The 25,331-nt window shown below is 40.2% G+C and overlaps 1 protein-coding gene across 4 annotated transcripts in view; it reads left to right on the top strand.

Annotated features, from left to right (window-relative positions):
* The window catches only part of RNF38 (ring finger protein 38), a gene marked incomplete at its 5' end in the record, with an annotated part of 109,437 nt that overhangs the window by 54,732 nt on the left and 29,374 nt on the right, over positions 1–25,331 (top strand). For 2 of the 4 annotated variants that reach the window (XR_013960667.1, XM_080669631.1), the window contains one exon: positions 15,665–15,814. Coding sequence is in view for 1 of the 4 variants with exons in the window: in XM_080669631.1 (XP_080525757.1) it covers positions 15,665–15,814 (150 nt within the window). Of the gene's footprint in view, positions 1–6,904; positions 7,275–15,664; positions 15,815–25,099; positions 25,111–25,331 lie in introns of those variants that run through there. The other 2 variants (XM_080669633.1, XM_080669632.1) reach the window with 2 other exon arrangements.

The following is a 25,331-nucleotide window of genomic DNA, read 5'->3' as shown; positions in this document are numbered from 1 at the left end:
GTGAAGTGGCATCTCATTGTGGTTTTAATTTGCATTTCTCTAGTGACTAATGAGATCTACCATGATTCTCTAGAGGAGGTCCATTTCTCATCAAACGTGGGGGAGGTTATGAGATAATCATGTGGTTTGATCCACTTAGAGAACATTGTCCTTTTCTTGCATCTCAGACATTTTAAACTCTCTCATTGCCATGTCCCTTTCAGCAATGCCTTTTCATTGTACTGCCCGAAGTGAAGGAGCTAGTTGTGCTTCTCTGTTTCTTAGTCAGGCTTATACCATTAATTATTTTCTTGGAGCCCTTGTATTATATAAGCACAGCTCATGTTCACGGCTTTTCAGATCATATTTTCCTGTAATGTCTTTTTTGCCTGTGGCTGTTCAATGGGTTTTGTAAAACTATACTAGCAGAGTGTTATTTACACTCAGATTAAGCTTCTGGAGCAATTTAGAGTGAGAGTCATAGCAACTAGAATTTCTCTTACAATGTGCCTTGTTCACCAGAACAGAGTGAGCAAGGGCACTTTGAGATCTCTGCTTCAAAGGCACATGTTAAGGAGGGTCATGCCTCAGAGTCAGCTCTTTCGCATTTACCGTGCTCAGACATGGAACATATATGATGTATAGTGTATGTTTTATTTGCACCCTAGCCACTCCATTTCTGGCGTGGTATAAGTCTCTTATTTTTCTCTTTCTAAGTAGGTTTATCCTGGGCATCTGGTTTATTGACTCATCCCTCTTGAACTCCTTCCTGGGTGATGTCTTTTCACCCTGTGTCTGCTTTAGCTTCTTCCCACCTTCACTGTATTAAGAGTTCTTCCTCCATCATCCCCTCTGCCATGGTACAGTGCCTGGCATCTCTCACCTGCACTGTGGGTCTGACACTCTCTTATCCCAAAGCCTATATAGCTATATTATGGAAGGTTTTCAGTGAGTTTGGGTGCACTTTTACAACTATAACTGGCAGCTGCTGATAATTAACCTTTTCATTCTATAAGGATAACAGGGGTGAAAGTGTTTATGCTGCTTGTTTCACATTAGAATCAAATTTGTTCATGCTTGTAGATTCAGCATAACCTGAATAGTGCTAGACCAATACACCTTTCCTCTGAGTAGATTAATCTTATTACATTCTTTTAACTGGTTTTGGTAGAAGTAGGGGAACTTTTAGGGGAGGAGGATGAGCAGAGCTTGCTTCAGGAAATTTTGAAATTTTTTGTGTCCTTGTTCCCCTCTTTTACTACCCACTCTGTTTCTGTCCCCCATTTCTCCTTGGGAATTTACCTATTGATAAAAACATTAGAAATATCACTGTGGTAAAGTATTTACATATCTTTAATGAAACTATTGAGCTCTTGCCATGTGCTAGACCCCTTGCCAGAGTCAGTGAGGCTTAGTCTCTAGCTTCAAGGAATTTACTGTCTAATGGGCAAGAGTCAAGTAAATGTATATTTGCAAAGTTAGGAGGATTAATGCTAATTTAGAACAGAGTAGAGGCTACTAACTCAGCAGTGGTGGTTGAGATTGGAATGAGGTTGCAGTCAGGAGACTTGGCAGTGGATATGATGGTAGCGCAACCACTTTTATGACAGTATTAACAGTGGGAAACTGCCTCCTTATCATAGAGGTCGCAGACTTCTAGCAGGAAGGCCATTCTCTACCCAGCACTTTCTTTGGCAGGGCAGGGCCTAAAAGTGTGTAGCTTTTCTTTTCCTGATCTTTTTCCTTCATGTGCATGGTTCTTCAGCATCTGGACAAGTGCTTCTTTATCTTCAGCTTTTCAATCATGCCTTTCAACATGTTCAACTAGGAGATGCCCCTCCTTCCTTTTTTGTTTTTTCTATCAGCCAACATTCTCCCAATATGGATGTCAGTAATATACAAAGGAGAAATGGGACCTGCCCAAGAGGAGCTTATTAGAGTTTAAGAGGGGGAAATAGACATTTAAAAAATACTGTCAGGTGTTGTGATACAAATGTGTAGATTAGGATAAAAAACCTATAGCCTCTGATCATTTCTTTTGTATAAAGGTCCTTCAAATCAGCGGTCACCAACCTTTTAGACCTTGCGGACCACCGGTTGGTGACTGCTGCTTCAAATAACTATTATTTAGATACTAGAGGCCTGGTGCGCAAAGTGCATGGGAGGGATCTGGCTGATCGGGGTGGAGGGTGGGGGTGATCGGGGGCGGGGCTGGCCGGGGGGAGGGGCTGCAGGTGGTTGGCCAGCCCTGCCCCCTGGCTGAACTCCCAGTCAAAGGGACAATTTGCATATTAGCCTTTTATTATATAGGATTATATAGGATTCTTTGATATCTAGAAATGAAAAATATTGAGCACAAAATCACATTTTATATTTACTGTTTGGCAGACTACTATTACTTAGGTAATATTTGTGTGTAAGTATTGCTTATAAAGTATATTTGAAAACATTTCCAGCAGTAGTACCCTTCAAATTGGCAAGATTGTGAGATAGTTTTCTAGAAGCAGATTGTGAGTTTCAGAATGAGGAAAAGACAGAAAATCTAACAAGAAATCCATAACTATTCAAGAAATTTAATTCCAAGTTCAGTTGACTAACCAGCAAATTATACCAAACATTTAAAGAAAGCATAACACCAATCTTACAGAAACTCTTCCAGGGAGTAGAAGGAGAGAACACTCCCTGATTTCATTTTCTGAGGCTAGCATAACCTTTGTAACAAAACTTCTTTATCTTTAGCTTTTGACATTACAAAAATATAAAATAACAGCTCATCTCATTCAAGGACACAGATATAAAAATCCTGAACAAAATATTGGCAAACCAAATCCAACAATATATAAGACATGTTTTGATATCAGAGAGGAAGGGAGAGAGAGGGACAAACATCAATGATGAGAAAGAATGATTGATTGGCTGCCTCCTGCAATACCCAGAGGGTAGAGCCCGCAACCCAGGCCTGTGTCCTGACCTGGAATTGAACCCATGACTTCCTGGTTCATTGGTTGACACTCAACCATTGAGCCACACTGGCCAGGCAAGACATTTTTTTAAAAATTAGAAAAGTAAAGTTAGTTTAGCACCCAAAAACCAATCATTGTAATTCACACATTAACAGAAAAATCATGTAATTAGCTCATAGATACAAATTGATAAAATTAAACATCCATATATGATAAACTTTAAACAAAATAGAAATAAAAGAGAACTCCCTTCATTTGCTAAAGAGGTTACAAAAAACCTACTGTAAAAATACTTAAATGTGGAATGTTGAAAGTTTACCTGTTTTGAAATTAGAAATGCCTGCTCTCACTGTATCTGTTTAGCACTGTACCAGAGATCCTAGCCAGTGCAGTAAATCAAGACCAAAAAAGAAAAAGAAAGGAAATGTGTTGGAAAGAAAGATATTGAACAGTCATTATTTTCTGCTAACAGGATTGTATGTATAGAAAATTCAAGAGAATACAGATAAACTATTAGAATTAATAATCTATAATAATAAAAGCATAATATGCTAATTAGACCAGACAGCCGAATGACTTTCCAGACGTCCTTCTGGACGAAGCTGCTGTTGTGGGGGCCAAGGCAGAGGCTGTTAGGGGCGATCAGGCAGGCAGGCGAGCAGTTAGGGGTGATCAGGTAGGCAGGCAGAGTGGTTAGGGGTGAGCAGGCAGGCAGGCGAGCAGTTAGAGGCGATCAGGCAGGCAAGCGAGTAGTTAGGGGTGATCAGGCAGGCAGATGAGTGGTTAGGGGCAATCAGGCAGGCAGGCATAGTGGTTAGGGGTGATCAGATAGGCAGGCAGGCAAGCGGTTAGGAGCCAGCGGTCCCGGATTGCAAGAGGGGTGTCCGACTGCCGGTTTAGGTCCGATTGGGCCTAAACCGGCAGTCGGACATACCCTGAGGGTTCCCAAATTGCAAGAGGGTGCAGGCCTGGCTGAGGGACCCACCCCCCTCCCCTGCACGAATTTCATGCACCGGGCCTCTAGTTATATATAAAACCTAGAATAAAGCTAAGAACAAAAATGAGCAAGACCTCTACAAAAAATTGTGAAGCATTATGGAAAAAAATTAGTGATTCAGACAATATAAGGATGCATCTTGCTCATAGATAGAAGATTCAATATTTTAAAGATATCAGCAACCCTTATATCATCTCTAGATCCAGTGCAGCCCAATAAAAATATCAGGTGTTATCGATACCAGAGTAGACAACCCCAGTAACCAGATATATTTAAAAGAACTTCAGTATTTTCCTATTTGGTAAGCATTGTTTTAGTATACAGGTTTCCTCCATTATCTTAAAGTAGAACATTCCTATGAAACCTTTCATAAGCTGAAATGGCATAAAGTGCACATCTTGCTAACAAATGTGCAAAATCAAGATAAAGCACAGATACTCAGATACAGTTCAGAGCAATGGCAGCTTGCTGAGTGTAGCTGCCCATGAAGGAGCTTGGTGGTGAACTCTTTCTGCACAGCAAAACAAATGCTGATCCCCTATTTTTGCTAAATCCTCTTCAGATTCCTGTTAGCTAGCAAAAACAGGCACTAACGTAGTTCTTCCCTAAAAGTGAAGTGGTACAAAGCAGGCTTTTGAAATGTGGGGGATACCTGTATTATTATTTTAGACGTGAGGGGACATAAATGACTTGGATACCTCAGGAAGAAGTTTTTAGTAGTCATTCACAGTTTTCACATCTGTTGTGAAAACCAATTTTAAAGGGCAGTCTTGGAGTCAAAATTCTCAAGAAGTTCTTCTCACAAGCAACTATTCCTACAAGTGCCGGGCTGTCTTCTAGCTACATGTGACTATTTAAACTGATCTGGTCATTTCATTAGTTGCACTAGCCCCCTTTTAAGTGCTCAATAGCCATATGTAGCTGTGGCCACTTTTTGGATGGTGCAGATGTCAAATATTTCCATCACTGCAGAAAATATTATTGGTCACCTCTAACAAGACTTCCCATTTTTTTTATCAGACTCCAAATAAAATTATAGGTGAACTGGAGTTGAACAAATGCTCTGGTATAATTGGCCCACCTTAAACTTATCTTTGGGTATTAGCAGGGCACCAGATTTTTTGGTTAAGAAAATCAATTAGAGAAGAAATTGCAGTACAAATTTCAAACTATCCAACCTTTAGGGGAGGGAGCATCGTTTACATCTAGGCAGACTTCTTGGGTTAAGCGTTAAGAGCACAGGTAGCTAAGATCTTAACCATTTGAGAAGGGTTCTCAAGGAATTTGCCTCATAAAGGGGGATTCAGATAGACGAACTGTTAGGAACCCTGGAGGACTGTAGTAGATTTTTGCTGCTAAGATTCAGCACTTGAGGAATCTGACTCTTATGATTGGACAACTCTCAAATGGTAATTTCCCTCCCCTTTCCCAGTATTTCCCCCCCTTTTTCCTTCTCAACACACAGCCTATATCCCAGTATACAGGAAAAACTATTTCAGGTGGTATTGTATAAGGAAGCTTGGGTAGCTAAGATTCTGGTGGAAGTTCTGTAATGCCAGGTCAGTCCACAGCAGCAGAGGAGGAGTTGTGAGGAATTCAGATGTTAGAAATGGATTGCATTGGGTGTAAAAGTATGGCTGGGATTTATGACTCTTTACCGTGAAATGGAAAACAAAAATGTAAAAAATTGGGTGTAATCTCCAAATTGGCTGCTTTGTTAGATTGGCAGAGAGGTAGAATCAACTATGTAACTGGGTTATATAATGGTGGTTGGGGCTGGGGGAGGGGTTGTGTTCATAGGGGCCCTTGTCTCATTATGGCTTTTCTTTGTCCAAGAATTGTAAAAACCTTTGATATTATTGCTGGAGTTTTGAGTCAGCAGTCGCTAAGCACCTGCTGTTGTGTTTCAGACTGTAGGTTTGGACCTTGGGGTGGTTACAGAGTCATAACAGAGTCCCAGTGCTGAGCCTGATATGGGAGACAGATACATACAAATAATTACCATATTCATACATAGAGGTTCAGAAGATCCTAGAACATCATTTTAGTCTGACTCCCTAATCTTCTACCAGAAGCAGCCTGAGACCTAAACTGGGAAGGAGACTTGTTTAAATAATGCCAAAAGAACTAAGAACCCGTTTTTTGTTTTGTTCCCCCTCCCCCCCCATTAGACCACTGTAAAATATGATCACTATCCTTGAAGACATCATCTAATTCCTATCTGCTTAAAGCCCACTTCTTCCATAATGGTCCCTTGACTGCCATACTTTACTCCGATACCACTTAACTATCTTTTCCTTGTATTTATTGTGCTTTTTATGGAAGGTCATACTTCCTCTTTTAGATCTTGAACATGATCAGGTCCCCAAGCCGACTTCAGCCTTCTACCTCTAATTTCCCATTCTCATCAAGGTCTGAATAACTGTTACTTTTTAATTAAGCCTTACAGTCAGGTAAGTTGGGTTCGAAAATGCTTGCTCCTTTGTGAGATACCTTGCCTCTACATCAATAAAAATTCCTCAGGCCACATGAATATGTATTGTGAATTTGAGTGAGGTCAGTCACTGTTTGACTACAGAGTTTTGGAGATGGGAGGCAGGGACCAACAGCAACAATTTAGGGAGTGTACAAATTGAGAAGCGAGGGAGGTGGGCCGAGATGGGGCCGCGGGGGCGGGGCTGCGCAGGAGCGCGGTTGCGCAGGGGCGTGGTGTGCGGTCTGTTGCCGGAACTAGTCTGAGTCGCCCGCAGCCCCGCCCCCTGCCCCTCGGGGTGGAAACAAAGGGGCTCGTGCTGAGCTGAGGGGGAAAGAGGCGGAGCGTCTTTTTGTCGGTCTTGCGAGCTCCCCGGCCCTCTAGGTTTGTTCCCAAGAGGGGGCGGGGCAGGGGTGATCAAGAACCCAGAAGGGGGAGGTCCATGTGCTGGGCGTCACGCGGCCTAGTGCGAGGGGCGTCGCCTGCGCGCGCAGCGGAGAGTAGTGCGCCGGCGCTCGGGGAGCTGGTCCTCGAGTCCTGCGGTGGGGTGCAGCGGGCGGGGTAGCAGCCCGGCGGTTAGGGCGCGGGGGTGGAAAGCATGGAGCCCCCGAGGCGTTAGCTGACTGTCAGCTCCGGGCGTGCAGCTGTCGTTTCCTGGCACGCCCCATCCGTGTAATGGTACCGAGAGGAAGGAAGCGCAGTGACAGCGCCTTGGTCGGAGCCCCGGTTCCGGGGGTGAGGAGGCCCGGGGACAAGGAAGCTGGCGAGCTGGCCACTGGCTGGGCGAGAGGTCACAATAGGAGGCGGCGGGCCCGCTGGGGGCCGCGGGAGCAACCCCGCAGGGCGGAGCCTTCCCTCGCAGGTACTGGGAGAGGCGGCCGTTGGTTCCCGCGCGAGGGCGGGACGGCCCTCAGGCGGTTGGGAGGCTTCGGGCTGCGGCCAGCGGAGGTGTGGTTGTCCGGTGTTCGCAGGGGTGCGGCCAGCTAGCGTGCTTTGTTTCCCAGGCGGTGGCGAGGAGTGGGCCCAGCCAGCAGGAGCTCCAGCCAGCTGCCCCTGGCAGATGGCCTCGCTCTCTGGCTACCTCCCTGTTTGCCAAGGCGCAGGTGAAATGATGTCACCCAGGAGAACGTGGAACCAGTCGGAAGGGACCTTTCTCGCGTCCTTCTGCCACAGCGGGTTTCTGGACAGGCTGTGTTTTGTTCTCAGGGGATGAAAGTTCTTCCTTTCAGGGCTGAAGAATGAGAGAGGTTGGTTTTGAACCGAGAGTTTTTCAGATTATTGAGGGCTAAAAAATAAAGTTTACATTATCGTGTGTAAGACTTGAAAGGGACCTCGCTTTTTCTTTGTGCTGCAAAAATGATGTATACTGTTACTCAGTAGAAGTTAGATATGCTAATTCTTCCATCATAAATAGAAACATGAATACTTAACATGTAACTATTGAGCTAAAATCATATGAATGGCATTTTTTTCTTAAGGAGGCGCACTTAATGTAGGAAAATTTAAGTATATGTCTTTTAGAGCCTATTTGGCCTTGATTGCAGTATGGTTAACACATTTATCACAAAATCCCTTTAAATAGCAAGCAGCCCTGGTAACTAGGCTTAAATTTTTTTTAATCCGTTCACACAGTTTTTATGAAAACAATAAGGATCTAGGGACAGTTGGAATCAAGATAAAATGATGCCTGTTTTGGAGAACGGTGGCAGTGAAGCTGGGACGTACTTGCAATTAAAAGATGAAATTAACTGGATTTTCCCCTTTTTCCAGTTTTTGCTGGCTTAATAAACTCACTAGCGTAATATCATTTTTTGAAAACCTATTAAACCTTCAATCTATTTATTGTAGGGATTTGATTAAGTTGATTCTTTGATCATTTTCTGTAATGCCCATTTCTAAGACAATTTGTGGCTTTTAGAATCTGTAGTTGAATCAGTTTTGCCAACAGACTAGCCATGTGGGCCTTGGGTCTTCATCTATAAAATATGAGAGTTTATTTTAAATGATTTTTGTGGTGTATCTACCTTTGATATCTTTTGTGATTCTAGAAGGTAGTTTGTGATTCTGTATTTGTTGAAGTTTATATACCCATTTGTTTTTAAAACAAAGTTAAGTTGGCAAGTGTTAATCTGAATAAAAATTGGGAATTGACTAGTGTAGCTTGAGTTTTGATGAAGGGTGGACAGAGCATGTTAGATATAACTAAGTCTGATAGCATCATAATGTAGAGTGTAGTTCTATTGTCTCTCTGCCAACAGCTCTGGGTCAGACTTTTAGTAACATTTTATTTGTGCTCACTTTTTACTTTTTTTCCAAGGCCATGGGTGGGAAGTATGGCTAAAAAAATCCTTAGGCAAAAATCTCCAAAATGATTGATCAGCATGGAAAGATTATTGATCAAGATTATCTTTGTCTTTCTATTTCCAGTCTATTCTATCTATTCCTCTCTGTGCTGCCCCAGTTTTGTTTAGGCCACCACCATTATGTAATTCATTTTGCTGGAAAGATAGTTCTTGATTAGTCCTGTGATTGTTCTGTAGTGTCTGGGTCTACTTACTGGTTTTCTGGTTGTTTTCCTATTGCCTCTGTTCATTTTCACTTCTGTGTTACTTCGAATAATTCATGGCTTGCTTTATTTGAGAGTGTACAGATTGTAAATATACATTTGAACCCAATAGGTCTAGTTCATTCAGCAAACGTTAAGTTCCTATATGTGATATTGTCTATCTGGAGGAGATAAAGCAAACATACAATAAATTAGTTAGAAATTTGAGCAAATAGGTGAAGAGGGGCCATGTATACAGTCACACACACACACACACACACACACACACACACACACACACACACAGAGATATCTTTTCATGCTCCTTTTTTTAAGGATTTAAACACTTTACCTTCTCCCTCTATTTGAATACTTTCCTCTAACCCCTTTTGTTAGGGTGCCCTATTATCTTCATTTATAATTTCTGTTGAATTGCTTCACTGGACTGAATTTCTTTGAGGGCAAGGACTGTTTCTTTTTTCCCATTGTATTCACAGCATCTAACACATGGTAGATATGCCATAAATATTTGAATTAATATGATTTTTATTTAATAAGAGTCATAAAGAGCTTAGTCACAATTCATCTTTTCAAATACACAATTTTTGTATTGATTTGGACTAGTCATGGTCTGGACTTTTTCCAAATCCATGTAATTCTTAGAGCTAAATCTTTAAGAGATAGCAGTCTACTAAGAGGTTACCAGCCCTAGTAAAATTATTTTAGACACATTTCCTTGAGGGGAGAATAATCTTTGTAAAAGCAAATCTGGATTTGTGGTGGGAGGGAAGGAAAGAAACACTTTATTAAAAGAATGTGTAACTCTTATTTTTTCCTAATCTTTATGTCTACCTTCTTAGTACATGTAATGTGCCTACCTTCCCCCCTCCTTATTAATTTATGGGACTGTGGAGTGGGAGAAAGGGTAGAGTGGAGCCTTCCCACTGCTTTCACCAATCCTAGCTCTGCTCTGCTTCCAGAAAGACATAGACCCTTAACTCAAGAATGGGAATAGTAGTTTGTTTTTAAAAAGGATTGCCCCAGTGCTGGACAGCAATGATTCCCTCGCACCACCCACCCTGTAGGTACCTTAAATGATTTAATGACTGCATAATAATCCACAAAGCATGGATAACATACTCTTATTTAGCAAATAACTTACATGTTAAACATTTAGGTTACTTCTAGTTCCCTTTTAAATTGTTGATATTAATGTGCTGTGATGAACATGTTTTACATATGGTTTTTCCCATGTTTTGGAGTATAACCTGAGAATTTATCAGAGGAAAATTACTGATTCAGACTTTTGAATTGTTAATAAAATCTACCTGATAACTTTCCAGGTGATTAACATTTGCCACCCTGGAAACAGTGAGACTATTTGGATAATTTGAATTTGACCTCTGCATTTTTAGATCCCCACACCCAGACCTTACAGAGTAAGTAAGGGACTTGGAGTCAACACAAAAAAAAACTCTTCATCTTTTGTTTTGTTTTTCCCTTCTTCTATTAGGCTATGATTTGAGTGCTGCTGACTAGTTGGTATTATAGCAAGTAACAGTGAACAATTTTTTTTCCTCTAGAGATTTTGGAGAAGGCTGTTAGGGCTTTGAGCAATTTATTGTGTAGAAAGCACATTACTTAATACACCTGCACATCCTGTGTCTCACCTTTATGAGAAAAATGTAAATGAATGAAGAAGCAAGCTCTATTCACAAGCTATTTTGGAGGAAGCAAGTTCTGGCACAATATCTGGACCTAACTTCTATGTTATTTTTAGCACAATAACTGATGATAATTACTACACCCTCCAAGACAAAGGTTAAATTCTTGATTATATTGTTACCAAGACAGGAAAAGGCCATATTAAACAAAAGATATCTTAAAATAGTAATGTGTTGGTGCTCAAAAGGTTAAATTATTTTAAATAACTTTGTTTTGGGAAGCATTGCTTTTCTCAGTTATGCTGGGTGGATTAGTCATACAATTATCTATATATATAAAAGCCTAATATGCAAATTGTTCCCTCGGGAGTTCAACCGGAAGTTCAGTTTCTCACTATGATTGCACTGACCACCAGGGGATGGCACGGAGCAAAGGGAGGCCCCAGCCGGTAGCTTGAAGGCCCCAATAGGCCCTGATTGCTGGCCAGGCCTAGGGACCCTATCTGTGCACAAATTTTATGCACTGGACCTCTCATATTTAAATAAACATTAAATATGAGAAGTTTGTGAGTTGCAGGTTTAATCCCATCTCAGGGATGTTCTCTTGGCATGAATTTTTAAATATAAGTTGCATTCTGGAGAAGGTTGAAGTTATCATGTCTTTCTAATGTTCAACACTTGCATGTTAGAGAAAAATAGAACTGTATCAATTTTCAGATATAGTATAACTTCAGTGATTTTTACTGAGGGAGAATTAGAGCAGTAATGGAAATTTATGTCAGAAACAATGTAGAAGGAAACAAATACATTTAAAAACAATTATAGCACCAGCTGGTTTGCTCAGCAGATAGAACATCAGTCTGCTGACTACTGAAGGGTCCTGGGTTCCATTTCAGTCAAGGGCACGAACCTCAGTTGCAGGTTCAATCCCGGCCCAGGTGGGGCATGTGCAGGAGGCAACCAATGGATGTCTCTCTCACATAGTTGTCTCTCTCTCTCTCTCTCTCTCTCTTTCTCTCCCTTCCACTCTCTCTAAAAAATCAATGGGAAAAGTATCCTTGGGTGACTATTAATCCCCAAAAAACCAAAACAATATAGCTTTAACAGGCCTTGGGGAATAATTGTTAGTTACTAATCCAACTGCATTATAAAGAAGAGTGTTACTTTTAAAATTCTTAAACTATAGGGTGGTTTTGTGGGCTCAGTATGAACCTTAGAGGGGATAGGCTTGCCTTTAAATTTTAGCTCTTAGTATTTATGTGTGGCTTTAAGCAAATCAACTAATCCTGACTTTCAATGTGTAAAAGATCAGAGTCCAGTTCATTTGAAGTTAGTTATTACAAGATTAAGATTTTTAAAACAGCTTATTGCTTTAAGATGTCTTAATTTATATCTTTCATAATCAAATTAATATAGCTAAAATTCCAGGGAAAAAAACTTGCTTTGAGTGTGGTACAACAATTTATATATATATATGTGTGTGTGTGTGTGTGTGTGTGTGTGTGTGTGTGTGTATAGTTAGTTAGTTTCCTATTGTGTAATAAATTACCACACATTTAGTAGCTTAAAACACAAATCTGTTATTTTACAGTTTCCCTGGATCAGGAGTCATAGTATGGGTTAGCTGTGGGGCTCTCTGTTTAAGGTCTTACCTAAGGGGCGCTGTGATTTCATCAGAGACTTGATGTCCTTTTCCATGCTTACTGGTTGTTGGCATAACATGGTTCTTGTGATTTTTCTTGCTAGCTGCCTGGTGACCCCTCTCAGCTCCTGACCTATCAGGACTCTTCCTCATGGCCCTCTTAATGTGCGTTCTCACAACATAGCAGCTTATTCTATGGGTTTGACAGCAGAATCTCTTCAGGAAGGGTTCTGTTCCTCTTTTGAGGGCTTTCTTTGATTAAGTCAGGCCTACCCAGGGTAATCTACCCTTTGTGATTGATTAAATGAAAACAACCGACTTGGAATTTTAATTATATCTGAAAATCCCTTCATCTCTGTGAAAGAGTTTGTATAATTTAGGTCATGTGATTTAACCTACTCATGGGAATAAAATTCATTGTATTTACAGTCCTACCCATACACCAGGGAGGGAGGTATCATACTATGTGTACCAGAGGTGGGAGTCTTGGAGGCCATTTAGAATTCTAACTGCTCCCCAACACACATATGATTTTGCCTGATTTTATCTTATCCAGTGGGAGCATCTGTTTTTCTTTTCAAACCCATCTATAATTTTTGTCCCAAATCTGTATTAACTATAGGAATTGAATATAGTTTTTCTCCGTTGTATTGTTTGTCTTCCCCTTTTTATAGAAAAACTAGAGGCCCAGTGCATGGATTCGTGCACCAGTGGGGTCCCTTGGCCTGGCCTGCACCCTCTCCCAATCCGAGACCACTCGGGGGATGTCGGAGAGCCAGTTTTGGCCCGATCCCCTCAGGCCAGGCCAAGGGACCCCACCAGTGCACAAATCTGTGCACTGGGCCTCTAGTATTCATATAAGATCTTTGGTTAATCTCTTCCCGCTCTCCCCCCTCCCGCCTTCCCTCTGAGGTTCATCAGTCTGTTCCATGTTTCGATGCCTGTGGCTTCTGCTCCTGCGTTGAGCGTCTGCCCCCTGGTGGTCAGTGCATGCCATAGCTACCAGTTAGCCGGTCGTTTATGCTTTTATATATATAGACTAGAGGCCCATTGCACGAAGATTTGAGCAATAGGCCTTTCTTCCCCTGGCTGCCGGCACCCGTTTTCCTCCGGGACCCAGGCCTTCGCTCCGGCTGGAGCCTTTAGTCTTCACTCCAGCTGGAGCGCTGCTCCTGTAGCTCCTTCCGCCCCCTGCTCAACCCCTCATAGCATGTGTCCCACCCCACCTGGCCACTCCGCGCCTGCATGCGTGCTGCCCAGAGGCCCGGAGTGGCTGGGGGGCGGGGCCGCCGCCCTCTTTGTTGGGTTAATTTGCATACTCCTGATTGTCTGGTGGGCATTGTGAAGCGATGGTCAATTTGCATATTTCTCTTTTATTAGTGTAGATGGAGCTTCTAACCAAAATATATTGCGGGTAGGAGAGGACTATGTTTCAAAATTATTAACTGTGGCCCTAGTGGCCAGGGTTTGCCAGTTTCAGTTTTCAAAGGAACAAGAATTAAGAAAAGGAAACCTGATTGTCTGATTCTGTTTTCCCAGCCAGCTATTTGTAGGAGCAGTTTGTAAGAGTGCTATTCATGACTACTTTATGTATGATAGTTGAAGGCAGATGGCCTTATTAAAGTAACTCTTCAAAGGTACTTACTTTGTAGATTATAAGCTTAAGAAGATTGCCAAAAGAATATGAAACTGACATAAAGGAACTGACTGTTTTGAGAAGAGGAGAGAATTGCTGAAGTGGTGAAAAGAATGCCTTAGATTGAGGAGTCGGGAATTCGAAATACATTTTCTCCTATGAAATTATTTCTTACTCTTACCCTCAAATAAACCAAGCTCCTACTTGTGTTCTAATTTGTTCCTGTATTATGGCATTTAAAACATTATCCTGTAGTTGGCTACTTGCGTCCTCCTTTTTTTTTTTTTTAACTAGAATAAGCTTTTTGAGGGTGGGATTCATGTTTTATCTTTCTTCCTATCATAACTCTGCTTACAGGAGGCAGCCAGTAACTTTTTCTTGATTCAGCAATTCGTACTTCATCATAGTGGTAAAGGATATCAGCACATTCAGGTTTGTAGTGCAGAAATAAGCTTTAAATTTATGTTTAAAACATTTTGTGTAGCAATGCTAATGAATTCTAAAGTTACTGCCTGCAAGTGTTTTGCTTTTACTCCTACGAAGATCTTTGGAAGTAATTTTACTCTTAACCAACAGGCATGGTTATCTATTTACCAGGCTGATAGCAAACCAGAAACAAAAATTTATAAAAGAATCAAGTAAGTTGATTATAGCAGGATTATTAATAGCTAGCAAGCCACTTCATGATCTGTTTCTGCCTTGCTCTATAGCTACTTCCTTACTGACCAGCCATACTGAACATTTTGTAGTTTCCTGTCGCTTGCTAGTTACCCTTTCATAGCACCTGGTACCTACCATTATCAGAGAAAGTTGATACTCTTTATATTGTACAGTGATTTGCTTTATTTTCATAGCATACACTTCTTGAGGTAAACCATGCCTCTTTTTGGTTTAGTGCCTGTCACAGAATAGATACTTATGTAAGGGAATGAATGAGGCAGTGAAGAAGCTCTAAAAACACATGGTCTTCAGTGTAGGGTCAGGCAGGTCCACAAACCCTCACCCCTAAGGGGGAAGGAAGTTCACTCCACAGCACAGTGGAACAGGTGATACTCATGATGTTCATGATTTAAAATGCCACAGATTAAGTATATTTACATATGAGTTTGAGAGGATTAACCTGAAATCCAGTCATGAATTTAAAACATGGAGTCATTTACTTTGGATGATCATTTACTTATGATCTGGCTTTTTATTCCTTAGGAAAGTTGCTAGGTTTGTGTTGAATAGAGGTTAGATTACCATGGTCTTGTTTTTTATGCTTATGATCTCTATAGAAGTTTTGCCACAAATGTTCTGTAATTATTTGTCTTCTTTTGCACAGTCATTCGGAAGTTTAACTAAAAATTAAAATGAGAAAATATATTGATCTTAGTTCAGGTGGACACATCTTTCAGTATATAAGATACGTAATTTTTTATCTCAGTTTTTCTTAGCATAAAGTCTTGTCTGAATCCTTTAGGATTTCAGAATTAATACCAACAGAAAAGATATCAATAGAAATCATATGGGAAAAATAGGAAGGAGTCTGTGTTCTTGAGCAGTGCTGTTTTGCCTTAAAAGTTTTTGTAAGAGAAATCCATTGCCAGAGGCAACCTTTGCTGACCTTAGCATTTGCTTTGATGTTTAAGGTTAATTTTTAATTTTTTTCCAGTCTCTGCTAAATCAGATACCTAGAAAATCCAGACTATCCTTCATTGGCATGATTCTCCACATTGGTGCAGCTAGCCATGAACTATCCTTTTCTTCTCCCTCTTTTTCCCAGATATCTCCCGGGGCCAATTCAGCACCTCTACCTGGCCATCCTAACAAGGTGATTTGTGAAAGGGTGAGACTTCAGAGCCTGTTCCCTCTCCTCCCAAGTGATCAGAACACTACCGTTCAAGAGGATGCCCACTTCAAAGCTTTCTTCCAGGTTCTTATATATTTACCCTTTCCCTACATAGGGCTGAAAATCACAGATAACATTCTAGGTTGTTTCTAGGAAGGCTTGAAATAAAATTCTCAGTGTCTTCCCTCTTCTTATTTTCTGTTCTATGTGGGAATAAGTATTCTTCTTAGAGAACTTCTTTAATGTAAAATTTTCAGCCTGCTTTTCTGAAGAATGTCTTCTCTTGAGCTGCTGTTTATTTTTTGACCATTTATATTCTTATTTTTTTTACCTTTTGGTCTTAATCACTTGTCCTAATAGGCCAAATTCTGTAGGCTAGTAGAAAATATGACAGAATATGTGAAATTGTCTAGGCAAGGGAAAATGGAAGCATATAATATTTTTTTAAAGCTGTCACTAATTTGCTTAGTGCTCAGAGTTATATAGTACTGCATATTTCAGAGAGAAAACATTGTTAGTTGCCATCAGTGAGTTTTGATACCTGTGGGTAAAATGTGATTTAAAATTTTGTTACATATTAAATGAAAATGGGATGTGAATGGATTGAAATCATTGTTATTAATAAGATTACTAATGTATGCTCATATATATATGCTCATTAACTACTAAACTTTTAATCCATTAATCCATAGGTACCACAAAGGAAACTCAGTTACAGAATTGCTTCTTGGTTGCTAAGGTTTTGCCCATGTTACGTATTTGAACATGTGTATATAAACCTACTGAGGTAGTGAGAGTTGCTAATAAGGCTAGAAGTTTTACATAGAGCCAGCTCATTTTCTTTTTGTGTGGAAGTGACAGGTTGCAGCTTGGGAGTAGTTTTGAAAGAGGAATGTGTGACATTAAATTGAAGATGTTGAACTTCTGAGGCTAGCTATGTAGGTGTTTCAGGATTCTTCTATCTGATATTCCTTGTTGGAATTTGTGCCAGGTTCTCTGCTTTGCATGTATTATCTCATTTTGTTTTTAACCCTCATAATAAACTAATCATGGATGGTTTTTCTAGATGAAGAAATAGGCTTGGAAAAGCACACCAAGATGCCCAAATACATAGCTAGATATAGGCAGGGCAGAGACTCAAATCCAACTTTTTCTGTTTCTTATCTACTATATTTGCCCACTTACTGCACGTTAGATATCAATAAGTATTTTTTTTTTAAACACAATGCAGTACATGTTAAGAGATACAGTTTTCTGTATTGAATTGAATGGCATATTGAATGCCATTTTTGATGTGGCATTAGCCTGTAATATCTTGATATTTAGTAGTAGACCAATAATGGAAAAGTGACTTATACCTTCGCTGCTGCCACCAAAAAAAAACCAAAAAACAGTTATGTGATGTTTTCTATGTTCTTTATATTTTGAGTCATCTTCAGGCTTTAACTCAACATTAATTTAAACTCAGAGAAATGCCAACTGCAATAGATTTACACCTATGTTTTGAAAATAAAACAGGACTTAGAGCTGATTCAATTTGGGTGTTGCAAAAAGGTGAAAGATACTGTTATTTTTAGTCCTAATTTAACTTACATCTTATTTTTCTCTAATTTGAGAACAAGGCCCTTAGTGACTTTGTTCCCAAAGAAGACTATCTCAGATTTACTTTGCCCATTTATTGCCCTCCCACTGTTGTGCGTGAAGCAAAGGAGTATATCCTCACATCTCCTTTGAGATACTGTCAGATACCTTCAACTAATTTATACCAAAATTAGGTGTGGTTTTTTAGTTCTGATTATTCTGCTCATCCTTATAAAACTTGGTTGCCATGTAAAAAAGAGACCCTACTCAGCTATGTCCTGTCCTCAGAAAGTTTAATGTATTCATGTTTTCTTACTCTTGGCTTTTCCCCCAAGTTCCTTCCCTCCCAACTCTTTCTACCTTTCCTTCTCTTTGGAATACTTTGTTTTAAACAGGTTCACCTACCTCTTCGTTTTTGTTTTTTTCCTTAAAGCACCTCTCTACTTCCTTACCTTAGATGAAACTAGTATCTTTTCTAGGACATCATTTTTCCTGCAGCCTTCTCTGGGGAAAAATAAATTACTGATTTTTCCCATTCCAAGCATGGGTTTGGGTATGTGGCTAATAATTGAAATGGTAACAGAGGAGAAGGAAAGTGTTGATATTCTCCTGGATCCAGGTTTCCAACCCCAGTTTTTGAACAAAAAGCTCATCTTGTTTTTGATCTCTTTTTGTCATTCATCCTCACAGTTTTATCAGTTTTGTCACTGTCCTTGTTAGCTTCTTTTTTACTTGCTTGCTTTATATTGTATTACTTCTATATCTTTCTAATTTTGCATGCTTTTCTAATTTTTAAAATTACGAAATATTTTATATATGCACTATAAAGTATATGGTAAACATATGTATAATTAAAAAAAACGCACACACACAACACCATCCAGTTTAGAACTCAACTGTTACCAATATTTTTGAACTCTCCATGTGATCTTGCATGTTACATCCATCTGCTGTCCCATATCTGTGCCTTGGGCAAACCTCTGCTGAATTTTGTGTTAAGTATCCCTTTGCTTTTCTATATAGCCTTACCACATACAGTATCCCTCAATACTATATACTATTTAGTTTCCAAATTTAATATAAATGGTATCATACGTTGTATATTTTTGTCATTTTGAGATTCACCCATATTGATGCATGTGGCTGTGTTGATGAATTAGTTTCCTTCTTTTAGTATTCCATTTATTATATGACTATACTATAGTTTATCCCCTCTCTTTTTGATGAATATTTGGATAGTTTCCAGTTTTTTACTATTATTACAAGTAATGCTGCCATGAATATGCTTGTATGTTTCCTGATGCACATTTAGTTGGTATGTTAATTTTTCTGTAAAAGGGATAACTTTGTATTTATTGCTCAGGGTTTTCTTACAAAAGTGCATTTCCTTCTCTATAAAAAAAATAAGCTGTATTTAAAATTAAAATCGAAGTGTCTCATAATTAGAAAAATATTTTTAAATTGATGTATAATTGATATACAGTAAAACTTACCCTTTTAGGGCAGAGGTCTGTGAATTATAACAAACTAGAGGCCCAGTGCACGGATTTGTGCACTGGTGGGGGGCATGGCCTGCGGGGATTGGCCCACTGTGGGAACACTTGCTCATCCCACTCAGCTAAGCAGCGCTCCCAAGGTGGGAGTGCACTGACCACCAGGGGGCAGCTCCTGCATTGAGCGTCTGCCCCCTGGTGGTCAGTGCACATTATAGCGCACTGGTCATCCTGGACATTCCGCTGTTCAGTCGCTGGGCTTTTATATATATATATATATATATATATATATATATATATATACACACACACACACACACACACACACACACACACACACACACATATACACATGCATATACATATACATATATATATATATATATATATATATATATATATGCATGCTTATGGATTGTAGAACCACCACAATCAAGATGTAGAATAGTTTCATCACCCCAAAAAAATTTCATTTCTTTGTTATCAATCCCTTACAGTTTTACAAATTAACAGTTTCTGTATTACCATCCAATTTAACAATTGTGATTGAAGATAGTATGCTTTCATGAAATAATCGGGTACATTGTGGAAATTTTATGTTTGGCACAGTCCTTAATTTCAGAGATGTGTGTGTATTTTAATGATAGCTATGTAATTACTTTTTTGTAAAGTTACTAAAGTTAACTAGGTGATTGAAATTTTGACAATTTATACAAATGAAGAAATAAATTATCCTATCTAATAAAGAGAGAATATGCTAATTGACCATCACGCCCTTTACAAGATGGCGGCACCCAGTCCCCTCAGCCCCGCCTCATCCAGCCTCAGTCCCCTAGTCCCACCTCATCCAAGCCAGAGTCCCCCAGTCCCCTTAACCCCGCCTCATCCAGCCAGAGTCCCCCAGTCCCCTCAGCCCCACAGGGGAAAGCAGTTGGGGGCGATCTGGCCAGCAGGGGAGCAGTTAGGTGTCAATCAGGTCGGCAGGGGAGCAGTTAGGGGGTGATCAGGCTGGCAGGCAGAGTGGTTAGGGGCAATCAGGCAGGCAGGCAGGTGAGTGGTTAGGAGCCAGTAATCCTGGATTGTGAGAGGGATGGGCCTAAACTGGCAGTCGGACGTCCCCCAAGGGGTCCCAGATTGGTGCAGGCTGGGCTGAGGGACAACAATGGGCCTCTAGTTGACTTAATAAAAATCCAGCCAAAATATTAGAAATTTTTGATTTTAGAACTTTACAGAGTTATCCTTAAATTCATAAGGAAGATTATCAAAGAAATAGCTTCACATTGGTGAAATTTTAACTATTGTTAAATACAGTGGATATTTTTTAGCCCTGATTTTACATGACACCTCAGTTGAATTTTTGTAACTCCTATTCAACTAGCTTCCACCACCATATTGCATGCTCCTCTCACCAACTAATTACTTGGAGTTTTTCAAGGTTTAGTATGGGCCTCTGTTTCACTGTATAAACTGTTTTGGGCGACTTTGTTCATGCCTGCAGCTTCATTAACCTACCATCTATCTATATAATAAAAACCTAAATTTGTATTTCTAGTCTGAGTTTTAGCTGTCAGCAGAACAATACCACATTGTTATCTCAGAGGAATCTCTTGATTTCAGGTTGTTCTTAATATTGTTTCTGTTTTCATTGGTTTATGCTTGTGCTTTATTTTTTATTTTATTGGTCTATGTTCACAGCTTAAAATTATAGTTACAGATTCGTGGTGTATAAAATATAGTGCTTCAGGGGAACTACATATAGTTGAATCTTGAACAACATGTGGATTAGGGGTACCAACTCCAACACAGTCAAAAATTCTCCTGTAAATTTTGACTCCTCAAAAACTTAAGTTGTTCCTTAGTGTCTCCAAAGAATTGGTTCTAAAATCGCTGCACATACCAAAATCCATAGGTGGTAACATCTCCTGTATAAAATGGCATAGATCAGTGCACACAGTCAGCTCTTTGCATCTGCGGACTTCCAGTCATATATCAAAAGCAGTTAGAGGTATTTGTTCTAAAAAAGTCTGGTATAAGTGTACTCACACAGTTTTAAACAACTATGTTGTTCAAGGGTCAACTGCTTTTTCATCCACAGCTGGGAATCTATGTATGTGGAGGGCTTGAAGTTATACGCAGTGGGTCAGCGCCCCTATCCCCTGAGTTCAAGGGTCAGCTACATATATATGAGTGTATATATATGTGTGTGTGGGTGTGTGTATTTTAAATGGTTTTTTTTCCATAGCCTTTAGCATTTAATAATCTCTGATTAGCTTTTTTGGAATCATGGAATGCATTCTATGTCTCCAGAGTTGTTTTCACTTTTTTTGTTGTTAATCCAAGGATATTTTTTCCATTGATTTTTTTTTTTTTTTTTTTTTTTAAGAAAGAATGGAAGGGGGAAGGGAGGAGTAGAGCGACAGAGACAGAGAGAGACACATCAGTGTGAGAGAGACATATTGATTGGTTGCCTCTGTGCACTCAACTGGGGCCAGGGATTGAACCTGCAACCCAGGTATGTGCCCTTGACTGGGAATTGAACATACGACCCTCTGGTGCTCGGGTTGGTGCTCTAACCATTTAGCAATATAGGCCAAGGCTGTTTTCACTTTTAAGGATGATTTGGTATTAATAGAGGTATAGCCCTAGCTGGTTTGGCTTAGTGGATAGAGCGTTGGCCTGTGGACTGAAGGATCCTGGGTTCGATTCCAGTCAAGGGCACATGCCCTGGTTGCGGGCTTGATACCCAATATGGGGTGTGCAGGAGGCAGCCAATCAATGGTTCTCTCTCATCATTCATGTTTCTGTTTCTCTCTCCTTCTCCCTTCCTCTCTGAAATCAATAAAAATATATTTAAAAAAAGAGGTGTAATCCTATACTCATTTTATCAGGTGCTAAATACTAAGTATAAAAACTAGCTAGCTAGTTTTCTTCTGTCCTTCCTCACGTTCTTTCTTCATCCCTCTCTTCCCTCCCTTGATCCCTAAACCTGCACCTGAATTCTCTACTGTAATAGCGCTATAGTACTCTACCAGTATAGACCATCAGTAGCAAATATTACCTGGGATCATGTTAGAAATGCAAATTATTGGGCCCCAATTCAAATTTTCTGAATCAGATTGGGGAGTGGGCCCAACAGTCTGGCATTTTTTTGACCCATAAAAGTTTAAGAACCACTGGCTTAGGTCAGCAATTTTCCACCTTTTTCATCTCATGGCACACATAAACTAGTTATTAAAATGCTGTGGCACAAAATATGTATATATATTTGCCAATATGACAGAAAATAGGTATAATTTTTATTCATTCAAACCAGATAGCTGTTGTGTTGGTGTCTTTTTTGGGGGGAAGTTCTAGCAGGGGAGCTACTCGTTTACCCTTGATCGAAGACTGGTCCTATCCTCTGGGGGGAAGGTGGTCCTCTTCAGCGGAACATGCAGCTTTGGGAGAGACACACAGGGATCGGTGAAGGAGTAGGGGGAAACCCGTTTAACCAGTCAAATCAGCTGAATCAACCCTGGTGATCAGTGGGTGACATGTCAAAGCCAGATTGTCCTCACATCTGGCTGTTGCCATTTTTTAATTTGACAATCTAAAGGAAAGCAGGTCAGGTATTGCACCTTTTAAAAATTCTAGTGCCACACTAGTTGAAAATAGCTGGATTAGGTAAGTGGGAGTATCCCTTTAGATTTTGCTTTGCTTTTACTTCTGTTAAGAATCCTTTTGGTAGCCTAGTTCTGGACCATTTTTATATTAATTTCTAAGTTTAGAGGTTCATAGATAACATGGGCAGTGAAAAATTTGAACCCCAAACTTGGTGTGACGAGCTAACCTGTGGTTTGAATTCTTAGAGGAGTAATACTTCTTCCAGTTACCAATCCAAACTGAGTAGACATTCTGTCGTTATTGACTCCCCACACCAGTGAGCTGACTTTTTCTAGTCTTTTGTTGCAAGTATTGGAAAGTTTGGCTGTGCAGGGGTCTCAATGATAGGACCTTGTCTTCTGTCCTCCCTGGGAGCATCAAAAAACAAACCTGGTTGTCAGTTATCCTCTTTCTTTCTGGTCCTTAGTAATTTCCTCTTTTTTTCTGAGTTCAGCAGTGCATTTAAAAAGTATTTTTTGTTGTGTTTAAACCATTATTTCTAGATATTTATATTGGGATTTTCACATTTAGTCCATGATTTTGTCACAACAAAAGTTTTTATATCATATCAAAGTTTACAATATTCCTATTCTCTTTTAATTTATATATTGATTGATTTTGAGAGAGAGAGAGAGAGAGAGAGACATCGATTTGTTGTTTCACTTACTTATGCATTCATTGGTTGATTCTTGTATGTGCCCTAACCGGGCATTGAACCCACAACCTTGGTGTAATGGGACAACATTCTAACCAACTCAGCTAGCTGACTAGGGCTGTTTATTTTGTAACTATAATAGTGCTATTTCATGCCTTGTCCTCAGTTAATTATAATAATTGAAAAACCATTAGACATTCTTTATAGTATTAGGAATTTATACTTACAATAGGGTAATATGCAAATTGGTCAGGACGCTGTCACATAAGGACTGAACAGCAAGAGTGTGGGGCAGCGAGCTACCTGCGGCTGAGAGCTACAGGAGGGCGGGGCAGTGGGTGGAGAGCTACAGGAGGGCGGGGCAGTAAGCTACGTGCTGCAGAGAGCTACGAGCAGTGGTGGGTGGGGTGGCCAGCTGAGGCAAGCTGCTATGAGCTACTCGCACACGGATTCGTGCACAGGGCCACTAGTGTCTACAGTATATAGTTGTTGCAGAACCAAGTAGCATGTTTGGCACATTGAGGAGGAGATGCAGTTTTCAAACTATCCAACTCAAAGAATGCTTTAGGTGACAGAATGGTATGGATTTGTTTTTCCTAGACACTTGGATTGCCTTTTATGTTTCTTTTGGCAAGAGATCCATGTGCTTACATTTTATTAAGAACTTCAGAGTTCTTACTGTTTTTGATAGCCACATTATTTAGGGTATTTATCTCAGAGTCCTCTGACTTCTTGTTGTAATTTGGAATTATTACTCTTTGGACCTGCCATCATCCTGTAATTTCTTTTCACTTCTGTTTATTGGATCCTTTATCTATACTAATAAAAGGATAATATGCTAATTAGACCAGATAGACTTGACATATTCCGGACGTCCTTCCTGACACAGCTGGGGCCCAGGCAAAGCGGCCTGGGTGCCTGTGGCCAGCCAGAGGGAAGGAAGCCCAGGTCCCAGTTGCCTGTGGCCGGCCAGAGGGAGGGAAGCCTGGGTCCCAGGTGCGGGGGCCGAGGCAGAGGCAGTTAGGGGCGACCAGGCAGGCAGAGTGGTTAGGGACAATCAGGCAGGCCAGGTAGGTGAGTGGTTAGGAGCCAGGGGTCCCGGATTGTGAGAGCGTGCAGGCTGGGCTGAGGGACCGCCCCCCCTACACAAATTTCGTGCACCGGGCCTCTAGTTTGTATATATTTCCTCATGTGAAAGAGAGGAGCTTGCTCACACACATAAAATCAATCAAGTAAATTCCTCAACAGATATGTGAGAAGCAACTTGTTTTTCTTTTAATTAAATCTTTATTGTTGAAAGTATTACGAATGTCCCCCTTTTCCCCTGTTGACCCTGTCTACCCCTCCCCCCGCCCCCAAGGCCTTTACCACCTTATTGTCTGTGTCCATGGGTTATGCATAAATGCATGCAAGTTCTTTGGTTGATCTCTTCCCACCCACCCATCCTCCCCTGCCTTCTTGAGATTTCACAGTCTGATTCATGCTTCTGACTCTGGATCTATTTTGTTCATTAGATACCACATATGAGTGAGATCTTGTGATACTTGTCTTCCTCTGACTGGCTTAGTTCGCTTAGCAAAATACTCTCCAGGTCCCTCCAAGAACTTTCTTTTTTAAATCCTCACTGGAGGATAACTTTTTCATTGATTCTAAAGAGAGAGGAAGGGAGAGAGGGAGAGAAACATTGGTTGCCTTTCATAGGCACCCCAATCTGGGAATGAACCCACAACCTGGGTATGTATCCTAACTGGGAATTGAACCTGAGCCCTGGGGATGACACTATAACCAATTGAGCCACACAGGCCATGGCGTAAGAAGCAACTTTGAATCTGGCAAGGTGATTGTTTTTGCCTTCACACTAGATTAATAGTTTGATTAGAGTATAAAACTCTATATTATTTTCCCTCAGAGCATTTTTAGCTTTTCTGTGGGAAGTCTAATGCTAATCTAATTCTTGTTTCTTTGTAGGTTACTCCCTCTTTCCTTTGTTGGAAACTGAGGATTTTTTGGTAAAGTGTTGCTCATTCTTAAAAAAGAAAAAAAATGTTGCTCATCCTGACATTTTAAGATTATCAGAACATAACTGATGTTCTTACTAAAATCAAGGGGTAAAAACAAACATACTTGTAATAGCACTATTAAATCTAGGGAGAAAAGGTTAGTGTGGCAAAAAGTTATAAAGAGTATATGGTTCTGAAAACTATTTTGTTTTAGTTACAATGACAAATTT

The sequence above is a fragment of the Plecotus auritus genome (genome assembly GCF_963455305.1).
Source record: "Plecotus auritus genome assembly, chromosome: 5".
NCBI classification, from domain to species: Eukaryota; Metazoa; Chordata; class Mammalia; order Chiroptera; family Vespertilionidae; genus Plecotus; species Plecotus auritus.
The sequence above is the reverse complement of the archived record's forward strand: the minus strand, read 5'-3'. Positions and strand labels throughout refer to the sequence as shown.